Raw genomic sequence first — 14516 nt, 5'->3', positions numbered from 1 at the left:
CTAAATTTCTGTACAGTGAGTACAGGGCCTATTTATGTTGTCCCAGAGAACAGGCAGCAGCTATAAGTTAAAGACACCTTTCACAGCAGCAATAAATGCTGTGAATGCTTTGTGTACAGCTCCTGATGCAGCAATAATCACTGTAGTCAAGGCTAGCATATAGCTAGAAGTACACAGCCAGCCATGCTGGCTTTTGTAGCAAACTCAAAAATGAAGAGAGTCAGTTAATGGCAGGATGCAAATATAAAATTGGAAAGCATTTTAAAGTTATTAGCTTTGATCTTCCTCCCAGTAGCAGAGAAGGCATTACGTTCAGTGTTAGAGGACGGGAAACTCAGGTGCTCACTACAGTCACCCTGAAATATGTTCACAGCAACATGAATCCCCAGAGGAGACTATGCCCAACCCGGACCACAGAACATCACGGAAGTGGTAACTGGGACTAACTTCCTCATCACCAGACCAGGGTACCAACTCTGCTGACTACTTTTACACAACATGTAAGCCACTTAAACCTTTTAAAGCCTCAGGTCATTTGTTGTCTTCTCATCCTGGCACAATGAATGCAATTATACCTGAAGCACTTGAAAAAGTGTTTATGCAACTGAGAGACCGTTTACTGGCTTTAAACGGAGGAAAAAAAAAAAAAGAAAAAAACAAAAAACAAACAAACGCGTCTCCCATTTCTATTGCATGGTTTTCCAGCCAGTGCACTTCGCTTGGACTTTTTGTATTTTTTTAGTCTCTGGTATTTCTTTCCACTTCATCTCTTTCTTAAGGATTACTGCCACTAAGGTCTTGCCACGTTGAAACAAAGTCTTTCAGGGAAAGGGATGAACTTTCAGCTGGTACTTCACTAACATACACAACACTTTAAGGGCTACAGCAACAATTAAGTTTCTAGATCAACTGGCTGAAAATGAACTACCTTTTAAAAGGCAATAGGAAGGTTGCTACATCTGGAAAAGTTGCAGTGATTGTTAGTTGTCACGATACTTTAAGCACTATTGTCTTCCTAATGCAAGATGAGAAAAAGGAAACACCATTTACGGTCTTCCCAGGCCAACATAAGACACTCTGGCACTTCAAGTTTTACTGCGGCCAAATACCAATTCCCAGGTCGTGGTGCAGACAAGAACAAAGTCACAAGAATATACATACCATTTTTCTCATGTATTTGTACTAGTGACTTATAGGACTGCTGCGCTCTTGCTAGATTATATTGATTCTGAAAGGAGAAGAAAAAAAACTAAAATAAAACCCCTGCATCTAGACATGTAAAACTTAAAAACAGTTTTACGATGAAACTCTACAGTGGGCTTAGAAATAAAAACCATGCATGATGGTACAACATTCCTGGCTTCAGAGTACAAGATTTTCAAGACAAATACCCTTGGTTTTTGATTTCTCCTCCATAGTAGTGAAAGTAATTTGTATAGCCCTGCTGCTAGAAAAGTCCCTCTGATGGAGGGTTCAGAACATGAGGTAAGTCAGAAGCGTGTGCAACTGGAAGGGCAGGCTTGAGGCAGTCCCCACCGCAACTCTGTCTTGCTCAGCTGACCAGGTAAGTCCAGGCTAGACAGAATTGTGATCATAAACTTTTACATCTTGCCTAGTTCTCTGTACTCGAAACACTACTTAAAAAAAGGCATCCAACTGACAATTTCATTGACTTAAATATTTAAACATGTTTTGAAAACAGCATTTGGTACTTCAAAGCCTTTTAAGTTATGGTACGTTACCAGCATGCACAATTGAACTGAATTATGATTTCGACTAATGCTGAATGGCTAGCTTGCAAGTATTCGCACAGTATGATTCCTCACCCTCTCATGAAACTTTCCAGGTGTCTACTCCAGCATCAGTGTATGCTATCCTGGAAGTGAGGCTGTCATCTACAGCCCTTCTCAGACATAGCATTTCCAAATCCTCCCGATTCCCAGTTCTGAATCCTTCTTGCCAATACAGGGATAATACAAGTCCAACTACTTACACACTATGCCCATCCCAAGGTTTTATCCTATTTATACATGAATGATTTCTTAAACCATAGTTAACTGCCAATAAAATGCTCATACATACACGAGTCATCAAGATAAATCAAAATGCAAATATATTTGCAATGACAATTCTGTCATTAAGCATCTTCTATGCAAGTCAGCAAAGAAATGGAAGCCTAAAAGTAATTTGTGTAGTTGATATACACAGCACATTTACCTTATTGGCTCCAAACTGTACTCTGGCTTTTCCTTTGACTAAAGTGGCATTTATCTGCATGATGACTGATTCTATTGAATAGGCACTGCTCCAGCCCTGAAGGAGGAAGGAAATATTTCCATATAACATGTACTTGCTTCTTGCGCTCACTTTGCAAATCTATTTTGAAACGTGTATTTTGGCGTCCTGTCCCAGTCCACCCCCTCCAGTTTTAGTTTTAACTACTTGGTTTTAGTTAACTTTTATTTTCCAGAGAAAATCTGGAAAGTGATATACACTATTAGTACAAACAACCTGTAGGGAAAAATGAAAAGGCTGAACCACACATTTCTGAAGTGTAGCAAGACAGAAACAAGAGCAGCTCCATTATCACACTATTTACACATTCTCAGCAACATCACAACAGAAATTACAACTTCTTGTTGTAAGAAGCAGAAAAGACTGCTATCTAATGAAGTCATTGAGTGAGCTTAGACAATTTTGGTCCCATGCAAGTTACTGCTTCTCTCTGGCATTGCTTTACCTTCCAGGGTTCACAAAAGTTTCTGCCAGAGCCTGCAAATAGATTACTTCATTCATTTATTTAGGTTAGGAAGAAAACCAATCACTTCTGTTTACACAGGTATCATCTATGCCTGGAGTCTTCTGCACTCGTCACTTCTCCAGAGCTGACTTTGTGCAGTAGCAGCAGCTTCTGGAAAAGAAAATGTGTCTTGCTCCTCCAAACTCACTCTTTACACTGGCTTCTTCCCAGAAAGTCAAAGTTGATGCGCTCTCACTTCTTGCCTTTTCCTCAGACCTCTTGTAAGCCATCCCAGGCAGAAAAGGTGATCTTAGACAAGATCAGCAATGCAAATCTTGTACAACTGAGGTTTATAGCACCATGTTCCCTTTGGAGTGTGTGATTTATTCCACACAAGGATTCTTCAGCTCGGGGAAACACCTGTTTTCATTATTTTAAAGCATGGTTTGTTATTATCCCAACAACAGAGTCTGTGTTCACCTGTTTAGTAAGAAGTTCCATGCATAATGCACCTCCACCTAGGACATATCTGGAAACAAATGTGAAAGAAAATATACTTGACATCAGCAGTTAGTAAAAAGACTAAACTATTCCAGCACTTTAAGCTCTTGCAGGCTAGTTTGTTAAATTTTTTATTCACATAAAGCTGAAATGCCCTTTAACCTGTAATATATTGAAACTAGTTAGCTATATTATACTTATGCAAAGAATAGCATTGTGAGAAACCCCCCCCCTACTCCCCCAAAAATATTTCCTCTGCTAACTACACTTAAAATCAGTGCCTGAGCTAGTCTGCACAACCGCTTATACAGCTGTACGCAGATGATAAATTGAGCAAGGTTGCTTTTTATGGCTACACTACGTATATGTAGTACTGATATGTAGTTATAAAAAATAAAAACCAAATACACTTCTGTAAAGAAATTTAGCGCAATTCCAAACAATGTAGGTGCACCTATAAATCAAAGTTGTAGACAAATGAGCTATCTCCATGGATACACACAAGTTTCCACTCCAGAGACAGGACTTCAAAATTGTTTTAGATGACTTTTGTAGAATGATGTCCATTAAATTTAGTACCTTTAGATTAGCATTTGAGGAGACAAAAACTTTATGGCAGTATTACCACTAACCAGTCAGTTAAGATTGTACAGCATATTTAAGGCAACACAGGGATCAAGACCCCTTCAAAGCACTAACTCAAAACACACTACTATTCTGAACAACAGGAGAAGTAACAGTGATGTTAACTGTGCACAAAGAGGCCAATTAATTCAGGCACAGTGTCTTTCAAAGCTGGACACAAACTAAGCAATACAAAGAGGAACTGCATCTGGTTGGAATATGCACCCAGCTGTTTGGCTTAGTGCATGAAGCTTAAGACGCAAGTTTCCATATCACACTTTCAGCTCTTCACCAAACTCAATGTCTACAGCTCATGAATATACATTGAGGGGAAATTTCTTGATGTCTACATACATGGTAGTCTCAAAATGTTCCCTGAAAACCCAGTCAACCAATCCCAAGTTGTAACATTTTCACTGCAAAGTAGGATTTCTGTAAAGCAACTCAAACCTACCCTCCTGTGAGCACAGGAGATACCACTCGCACAAAGGGAGGATCAAAAGGGAAGTTATCCTGAAAAGCACAACAAACAACAGGTTAAGAACTATACTGTGACAGTATTTACCTAATCAGGAAGTACTTCAATAGCATTATTGGGCATATTTGATTTAAAGCAGTAACACTTTTCAGTTCTGTAAGAGCCACATTTCCACAGTACTGACTAAAAGCAATCTTTGGGAAGCTTGCGTGCCACACTTAAAGTCGCACTTTTTTTCTTTTTGTTTTTATGCTACACCTCCATCTTTACCCAAGTAACAGCTGAGGGTTATTTCAGTCACTTTCTACAGCAAGCAACAAACTTAACCCCAGCATTTCTTCTCACAGACACATACCTTAAAAGAGAAGTTGAGTAAAATGTATTCTACACCTTCTTTTTCTTTTAAGACCTGAAGATCACTGTGCAGTGGGCTATCAGGATCAACTCTATAAAAGAAGCAGGGGGAGATCCTGGATGAAGTAAATATTTTCACTACCTGTAAACAGTCACTACTCTTAAAGAGCTCCTTTATATATTTGTAGCTTACAAACGGTACTTTGAAGTGAACTGTAAAAAACCTCTTACTCCCTTTACAAGGTAAACGCTTTGCCATGAGAATAGCTTGCTGCAACGCATGATGTGCTCAACACCATCATTATTTGAACATAGCATAAAATAACCTGTTTATTTGAAAATAGTGATTTTAATTCTCTCCAGTTCAGTGGAAATGTATGTCCCAAGAGGGCGGGGGGGAAAGATTTTAACAGGAAGACTGTAGTGGTCTAGTTTTCAGTACACAGTTAGTAAATCCTTTACAGAATTTGTGGTCACAGTTCTGTATCAGCTGTTAAAAGTAACCGGCATCAGCAGAAGTACTAAAGCCAGCAGCTTCTGCTCAGCAGAATTTCAACAATTGTTTATTGCAAAACGCTGGTGGTGAACAGCCTAGACATTAATTTAGACACTACTCGGTAATCCCACCCAGGCTGTGATACCCCAGCAGCTTTTAAAAGAGACAAGTCAAAAAAATGCCTGCAGCAAGCCACATGCTGGTGTTAAAATGAAACAGTGGGCTATTAAATCCGATCCTCTGCTACAGGTGAAACCACAAACTTATTAGACCTCATTTCAGAGTTCCTTCGATGGTCTGTCCCCATCCTACCAACAGGAAGCTGTTTCAGAAGAAAATCTCCCAATATTTAGAAACTTATAATTTCCAGCCTAGCTTGTGTTCAGCCAGTTCAGAGTTACTTGTTCTAGTAACAAAAATTTTCCTTAGGCAAATGGGCTCTTTTCTCTCTCATTTACCCCCTCAACTAGTCTGTACACAGTTCATTTTCTTCCAGACACTCTTTGCTGGAATAAACAAACACAATACTACTTATCTTCTCTTAGTCATTCTAGAAGCCATCCACTGCATGCACTTCATTTTTTTCTTTCTTGAAAGCAGAAAATCGGACCTGTTCACAGCACTTGAAAAGCAGGCTCAAAATGCTGCACAGTGGTTTGAGCACTTTGTTACAGAAGTGCTCAGTAGACAAGATCTCCTGTAATTTGGCACAGATTTTCCGGTTTTGGATTTTATTTTTTTTTTAACGTCATTCCTGCCATTTTCAGTTTCAAAATGTTCACATGCCTATGATTACACTAAGAAGGAAACAAAACTGTATTTCAGCAGCTGGTGACACAGTTGTACAAGTCTTACCACTAGGACAAGGCAGTAATTCCTACGGGCAGGTCAACTATTGTGCTGAAACAGCTTATTGTCCTTATGCCTATTCACCATGACATATCTGAACTGATGGAATTTTTTTCATCTGTTGCCATCTTTTGCAGCCACCCAGCCCAGTTTGGATAGGCTTTTCCTTCCTACGGGTTATCTTGTAGGATGATGGCTCATGATCCCATTACCAGGAATCTTTTCAATATAACACCTCTAGAATTGAAATTATTGGACTATGGACACAACAAGATGAGTTATCATCTAGTACACACAGTGAAAAGCAGTACATAAGAGAAGACAAGTTAGTTATATAATTACGTAAGTCATAATTGTGTTATACCCAAAAGTTTCGGTCCTATGTGTTTGCTCAACTGTAGAAGTAATGACACTAAGACAGTTCTGTTCCTTGTTATATCTTGAATGAAACTAGAAGTTGCATTTCCTTGAAATGAAAAACAAACACAAAACCAAACCAAAACCATCCAGACAAAAAAAATTCATCATTGAAGGTTTCACATTTTTGAGTAGTTTTGGAAAGAGAACTGAACAGTAATGAAAGTTATGGTAATACACACTGTGTTGGCTATGCAAAGAGAGTTTGGTGTTTTGCCAGCTCAGTTAATACAGTTCAACCTCTATATGCATTTCTGTATACCAGAATTGTAGCCACCACACACTATTTTATATGCTCTGGCTAGAGATTCTCGTTTATCAACAGTAAGAATCTCTGCAGTAATAATAAAACAGATTCTTCAGAACATGAAAAAAAACTTTAATAACTTACTTTAGAAGCTTAACGTGCCATTCATACAAGCTGTCATTTACCAGTTCCACTGAATATATCCCTGTAGAAATATTAGATAGAATTAATTATGTACTAAACATTTAACAAGGTAAACTTTGTTTTTAAGTACAAACACTGTCAGTAGATGTAAGCAATAGATAAGATACTGATACCGAGGCACCTCCTCCTTCCTCCAGTAACAGAAGCACTTCTGAGCTAGTCGCTTTTGAAAAAAAAAATAATAAATTTTCACTTCTATAAAAAAAAATTTACATCAAACTGTTTTTCTCCCCCATCTCAAGTTCCCCTTCAAACTTTCCACAGCTACAAATCCAGCTTGCTTAGTACTCAGTGTATTTTATATCCAGTACATGACCAACATGCTTTTAAAACACTTAATACACAGTCTGAGTATGCAGCATGGCATTTCACAGGTTCTCACCAGTACTGGCAGACCAGGACAAGGCACTGGACAGTGTATGGAGTAGAAATAATAAAAACGAAAAAGATAACTGCAATAACTGCATTGAATGAAGCACATTCCCAACAGCTGACAAAAAAGTCAGAAAGATGCATCAGAAAAAGAGCTGTCTCTGGAAGCCAGCTGGTGATTTTCAGTGATCCATTTGTTTTAAGCATGTTAAACAACAGTTATGCATTTCACTCAAAGGGAAGGATGAAATCCACCATCTTCTTGTATATTCAAGGTTCTGTTCTGCAGAAGTTCACACACAGCCCAGGAAAAAGCAGTAAGTCTTTAACCATCAGACAAGATTTAGAAGAAGGTATCAGTGATGTTCAAAAGTCTAATCTCTTCCACCACAACTATTCATGCATATACACTAAACAGCTATGATTAAACTTGTTTCCTGGGCTAATATTTAATGACATATTTGTTGCTGACGTAATTATTTGGAAGACATGCAAACAGGGAATCTGCCTAGGATTTCCAAGGCTATACAACCAACAGACCGCAGTTACCACATTTTCTCCAAGGATTTACAGTATTCATGTCTGAGTTTTATTATTCTAGAATACATTATCTTGCAGTTGAAACTTCTAAGTGTTAGCATTTGAAGTACAAATGACATTTCAAGCTGTGCAGACACCTTTATTTCCAAAGCATTCCAAAACTCAGTAAACAAGGTAAAGAAACCATGCTTGTTTCTCCTCACCACAGTGCCACAAACAAGTGGGTACTGCAGCCAAAATAATGATTTCAAATTTTTCTAAGTCTAGGACAACAAAGTAGGTCTGAAAACTTACTCGCTGTGCTCTCAATGTCCCTTTTAATCAGCAGCTGCTTCAGAGATGCCACACTTTTCTGTTCGAGGATGAACAGAGGGAGCTATTATGGGCTTTTTCCAATTTTCCAGATCCAAGGACACCATTTTCTCAATTACCCTTAGTATAAGTGGAAGTCACAATGTGTAAGAATTTCAGTTTGTTCTGCTTTGATGTAACAACAAAAGTTGACATTCAGAACTCTGCTCATTGTCAACTCCTATCAATGATTAATCTATTCCACTGCTGCATAGAGAATATTTTCTTCCTCCTATATCCAAAAGGGAGTAAAGACTGGAAGAAGCAGCCTCTCAGTATTATGTCTTTGGCACCTAGAATGAGTGTAAAATAGTTCTTACAGACAACAGGACGAGTTACAGTAAGGATTCTGGCAATATCCTAAATAATGGAAGATCACAAGAGAACTTCCATCAGCTTGTTTAGTCGCTAAGCTTCTAGCCCTATTCCTGCATTCTTCCCATCACCCTAAAAGTCCTGCTCTTACCCAGAATTCATGTACCAGTCCTTCAGCTCCACGATTTCATGATTTATCAAGGTCCACATGTTTTGCTAGCTTCCCCAGAAGAATAACTTTCGCTGGTCTTAAGAGCTGTACTATACCTAAACCAGAAGCTGTAAAAGGATTCTTCAGAGATATGCACAGTTCAGGACTGACTAGAATGTGCCTTAACAGAACAGGAAGCTACTTAATCAACCTTTCAAGCACCCAGATTTTGAGCTGAATAGTATCTGCGTGTCCTCATGAATAGCAGCAGCATCAGGGTTGCTCACTGTCTTGAGACAGGGGCTTCTTAACAACACTATCCAAAGTTGAGGGGGATTTTTGTTTGTTTGGTTGTGGTTTTTTTGTTTTTTTTTTTTTTTTTTTTTAAATAGTCAAGAGATGTTATTTGGGACCAGGTCATACACTTTTTTTCTTGATTTAGGCAATGAGAGGAAAAAAGTTACTGTCAGGAAGAATTTATCTGATTAGTATCAGTTTCTGAGGGATCCTTAAGGTAGAGGAGGGAATCAAGTTATGTTCCCCTCACTTAAACACAGAGATTTTTTGTTTTATTCCTCTAAGAGGTGATCCATAGAGGCGATGAAGTAAGAGCAAGCACACAGAAGAGCGAAGCAAACAAAAAATTATGAGATTAAAAGGTAGGAAGAAAAACAACCCCTTCCAAAATAGAGGCAACATCTTACCTATATCAACTTTACTACAAGAAGTAAATCCCATACAGTCTTTCAACAAAAGCAGTGAGTTGAAGACACTATATATGAGCAACACCGCCGCTAAAGGTACGAACAGAAAATATTTCCTTTAATATCCCCAAATTTTTGTTCCTCCCCCTCCCTCCCTAACCCCTCCCAAATTATGTTAAGACCTTTGTGAATTCTTCCATATGAACTAACCAAATCTCCAACTTGGTGTTTGGGAATGAGATAATTTAGTTTGGAGGACTTGTGACTCGTATTATCAAAACAGGTTAATGAAATGCTGTCTAATTTAGGGCAGAATATCTTAATTTGCTGGAGTATTTTTTCTTCTGTTAGCTCCCAAGAAAATGGTTTTCTGTTTTATTTAAGAATAGTTCTTCACCTAGATTTTTCCAGGTAGATAAACAACTGTCCTGTTGACAGCAAGCTTTTGGACATCTTTTGCTTGAACTCCAACAGTAATATTTCAATCACTAGAGGAACTACTTTGAATAAACACACATAGCTGAAGCCCTAACAGTGCTTTTTAATGCTACTTTTTTATAAAACAGTTTAACAGAAAAGAAGTCACTTCAGAAGTCCCAGTGTTGTCCTATTGTCAACCCTGAAAACATGTAACCTCACACACACTAAACAAAGTGATTCTTATGCAACCAAAAATCAGGCTTAGATATTCTGGCTTACAGTACAAAAAATAAAAAATGTTAAGTTACCTTGCAACAGTTACTAGAACCTTTAAGTTTCACAATGGTTCCCTTTCTGTGTAAATATTAAAAAATTAAATTAAGGAGGGAAAATGGACCATGGAGCAAGTACTCAGATCAAAGATCACATTTTTTAAAAAAAGTCAATTATCTACCATGCTCCTGCTCACACAGTGACATTTACCGAAAAACAAAAGACAGAACTAGGCTATAAAAGCAGGAGTTTTGGGCAAAGGAGAGGAACTGGTACTTAAATTCACTCAAATCCTAAGACTAAATGAAGCCATATGGAATAAATCTAGCTAAGTTTTATAACAGCCAGCATAATTTACTGCCAAAATTTAATACATGTATCAGTATGATGGTGTTTCAAAGCAGGACTGTCATCACTTTTTGTAGTGTCAACCTCCATGTGCCACTTCATTAACATGTTTTAGAGATTGACACGAGGCATCCTGTTGCTGCCTTTTTACATATTCCTGTGTCACAAGCTAATACTAAGTTACTATACTCATCCTTTAGTATCTCAACTTTCTTTACAGTTTAGCAAGATTTACTTTTCCTCATCATTTAGAGTATGCTTTCCTACAACAGGAGTTCAGTCTTTTGCAACTACTTAAGACTTGTTATTAATCTAAAACTAAGAAATGGCATTATTAAGCAACTCAAATCCTCACTCACACTACACCTATTATAGGGGGTCCTGGTTGTGCCTCCAGCAGTACCACTATGGGATTAAGCACCATACTGTCTTTATAGTCAAGCAGGTTTGTTATACCCAATCTTTGTTCTAACCACAGAAACAAGCCCTGAAGATTATACATGGGCAGTAAAGCATCCCCCATGACTTAATACAGATCTATTTCTAGCCTCTTCCTTAGATCCACTAATCCATTCTTTACCAGATAGATGGTGATTAGGGCACGCTGGCATGCACTCAGTTGCAATAAAGCCTAAAAGAAGTAGGCTACATTAGATCAGCACTAGGCCACCTAATCAAATTTATACTTCAGACATTTTAACATTCCCCACAGTACTTCAGCACATAAAACTACCCAAAAGGTAAATACAGCAAATCAAAACAGGAGTCTGTTGTCTCTTCAACCCTGCCCTTTTATGCACAAACTAAAATGCCATAGCCTCCAAGTGAGACTTAGGCCCACTAGAAACAGGCTAAGGGAGAAGCTCAGAAAAGTAAAAGATTAAAGTTTAGGCTGACTTTCTAATTTAGCATTCCTCCTATTCCCACCCTGGCCTGCACCAGGTTCTCATACCTGGCTGCAGTGATGGAGCTCTCTACTCAGATGGCCTATAGGAATACAACTTGCCTGAAACCTACGTAATTTCCACTTCTTGTATGGCAACACGCAGACAATTCAATATACTGATTCCTTTGCTGAGCTAGTTTAGATACAGCCCTTATTTGGAGAAAACAGAACAGCGAACCACCTACCTAAAGCTCATCAGTAGTTATTATTAAAACAAATTTAAAAGACAAGCTTGCTTTCTATTGCCATTTGTATCCTTATTCCAAGAAAAACATGGAGCTCAGGATCAGATTAACACCCTCACAAAATAACAGAAGTACAGTAGTGTCACTGAGGTTAAATCCTGTACAATAACAAAACCTTCCGTTATCAAACACAAATCCCTCTACAGCAAGCATATTATTGTGAGCAGTACTACCCACCAGTAGTGGCCAAAGCCTTTGCCCTGCCTACAATTTTAGCTGAATTTCAGGTAGTTCTGAAGACTCAAGAAGTCCCACAGCAGTAATCTTGAGCAGTTTTTTTGCAGACATCCACCCCAAGACCATTCTCATAGTTACACCAACCCTATTAACTCGTATGAAGCTTTACATAACAAAAGAGAAGAATATTTTAAAGGATATGCATCCTGGCTTCCTTTTTCTCCACAAATACACTGTTTTATATCATGAGATTATGTCTAATGTAGGTATCTATGTATTTTTATTTTTTTATATATGTGCACACACATACACACACACACACGCACATATATACATACAAAAAGAAAATACAGAAGGAGCAGCCGGAAGTATTTGCCAAGAGAATTCTTTTGAAGTGTATTTTAAGAAGGGAAATCTGAAGCATTTTACCTGTTTTATAACTCTGTGATCTATATATATCCCTGAGTTCTTTCATAAGTCGATCTGAAGCCTGAACTGACCCAGAGACTGCACCCTGCAACAAAAAAGACTCCAAATAAGTGAAAAGTAGTAACTCACATCAAACAGCTTTATTTCCACTATGAAGTTACACTAACTAGAAGGTATTTGGAATATATGAATTTCTGTATTAGATTTCTGAAAAGTTACATATTCTAGTGAGTGAAGACCAGTCAAAAGAAACAAGACGCTCCCTCTAAAGCAGCACATTAATATAGAATACTACATTGTACAGGTGACACAAACTTTTAACCAAGGTCCAACAGACATATTTTTCTGTAAAGGAGTTTAATATCTTTGGCATTTTGATTTCCAAGATGGATCCACAGTATGTTTCTAATAGGGAAATATTTCCTTTTACTTTCTGCTCTTATGCACTGGAAGGAAGAATAAGACTAATCCTAATAAAAAGATTCTGCACATAAGGTTTTGCTGTTTTCTCCAAAGTATGGTTTTATTTGGTTATGAAAAAAAGGTACAGAGTTGGGAAGCATCCACTATAGAACACCAGCTTCTGGATGAAGTAAGGCCAACCAATATATTTAGAAAAATGCAGAACAAAAGCAACACTATTATTTGCAATAGAGTGAAAAAATGAACGCCTAGAGAGGTAAACTAAGGTAAGTAAATCTTAAAAGACCAAATACTTCATTGTGATTTGTCATAGTTCTTGGGGTTTATGCAACCAGGGCAGAAACCTCTTCTATTCTTTTAGAGCTCAGTTCTGTATTACTCAGCATCTTAAAGCAATGGAAAACTTAGCATACAATTTCTGAACCTGCTTTTTCAGCCTGAGATACAGTGCTAAAGGAAAAAACGGAACAAAACAAAAAAACAACAAAAAAAACCCCAAACCAAAAACCCCACACAAACAACAAACTCAAAAAACCCCGACATAGCTTTAAGTGACATGCATTTAAAATATGACTGGCTCTAAAAACCACCAGTTATTGACAAACTAATTAACACACCATTTATGAAGGAACTGATGTTTACTTACATCAACAACTGCTCTACTAGCTGTATTCTGCACACATCCACAACGCTGACAGTTCTGGGTATTAACTTTTGCCTCGATTTTCTGAGCTTTAAAGTGAGAACAGAGCTTTTTCCTCTTAAAAAACTAAAGTGCTTATTTAGAATAACATGTTCACCAAAAGCATACCTAGATTACACTCTCCAATTCAATGCCAATGCTAACAGGAAAGATTTTGCTACTAAAATTTAGGTGTACACAATTGCCCTGCTTATATATTCCACCCAAAAAACCATTTTACATTCAAGATTTTTTGGAAAACAGAGATAAAAAACTAGCATTACAAAATTCAAAACATGGAAAAGGAATGAAGACTCCAAACAAGGTAAGGGAGCTACCAGCCCGAACCCTAATGCTGTGAAACTTCAGTTTTCACCAACAGTCAGCTTCTCAACAGCAGATTATTTTATGAGACCCATGCAGTTCTCTGTTGCTGCTTGGTCTTCAGTCACTCCCACTGAAATCCAGGTTAATACATGTGGCTCATCAGCATGCTTTTGGGACCGGGGCTGTGGAAGGGAAAACACCCCAACCAACCCACCACCAAACACAAAAAAAGCCCCCACCTAGAATAAAGTTAACTTCAGCCTCCTGTATGAAGTACAGTTTATGGGTCTGTTTTCCTGCACCACCTAAAAATTGGAAGACATTTTTTCTTCAGTTTCCTTTCAGCCACTATGAATATCTACAGACAGATCCTTTTTCAACAGAAGTGTCAGAAGTATTTCTGGAGGAATCTGAAGCAGCTATGACCATTGTCTTAATACCTGAAACATCATCCCTGTTTGCCTGAAGTCAACAGTCATATTATATATTCTACAAGGTCTTAATTGTAGGATCAAATTATTTCTTTACAAGGATTAAATATCAGTAATAGTTACCTGATGCTAGTCTCCACATACTCTTTTGTCTTCTCTGTTCAGCAGCATCATGTAAGATACTTAACTATCATCTGTAGACTATTCTTTTAGGCTATTCATTTTCATATTCCACTGGATTTAATTATGCAGATTACTGAAATTCCACAAGTTTTTCTTCACGGAACAGTATGAAGAATGACCTTTGTAATTAAATATGCAAATAAAAGGCAACTCCTTTCATCTGATTAAACAAAAGCTACATAAGGACAGGGCTCCAGACAAGTAATTTCTCAATTTACTGAAGCGTCTGTCTATAGAGCAGTATCACACAAAAAAGGGATTTCTCTTCCTTTAACAACAAGTGAACGAA

The 14516-nt window shown here is 37.8% G+C and overlaps 1 protein-coding gene across 2 annotated transcripts in view; it reads right to left on the bottom strand.

The window, feature by feature from the left end:
* Positions 1 to 14516, bottom strand: part of UBE2Q2 (ubiquitin conjugating enzyme E2 Q2) — a 49346-nt gene that overhangs the window by 1599 nt on the left and 33231 nt on the right. For both annotated transcript variants that reach the window (XM_064456752.1, XM_064456751.1), the window contains 7 exons: positions 12182 to 12266; positions 6851 to 6911; positions 4699 to 4789; positions 4320 to 4378; positions 3221 to 3269; positions 2218 to 2313; positions 1162 to 1228 (listed from right to left, as the gene is read on the bottom strand). In XM_064456752.1, the coding sequence (XP_064312822.1) occupies positions 1162 to 1228; positions 2218 to 2313; positions 3221 to 3269; positions 4320 to 4378; positions 4699 to 4789; positions 6851 to 6911; positions 12182 to 12266 (508 nt within the window). The remainder of the gene's footprint in view (positions 1 to 1161; positions 1229 to 2217; positions 2314 to 3220; positions 3270 to 4319; positions 4379 to 4698; positions 4790 to 6850; positions 6912 to 12181; positions 12267 to 14516) is intronic.

This window comes from Phalacrocorax carbo, chromosome 7, assembly GCF_963921805.1.
Source record: "Phalacrocorax carbo chromosome 7, bPhaCar2.1, whole genome shotgun sequence".
Lineage (NCBI taxonomy): Eukaryota > Metazoa > Chordata > Aves > Suliformes > Phalacrocoracidae > Phalacrocorax > Phalacrocorax carbo.
This window is presented reverse-complemented; position numbering and strand designations above follow the sequence as displayed.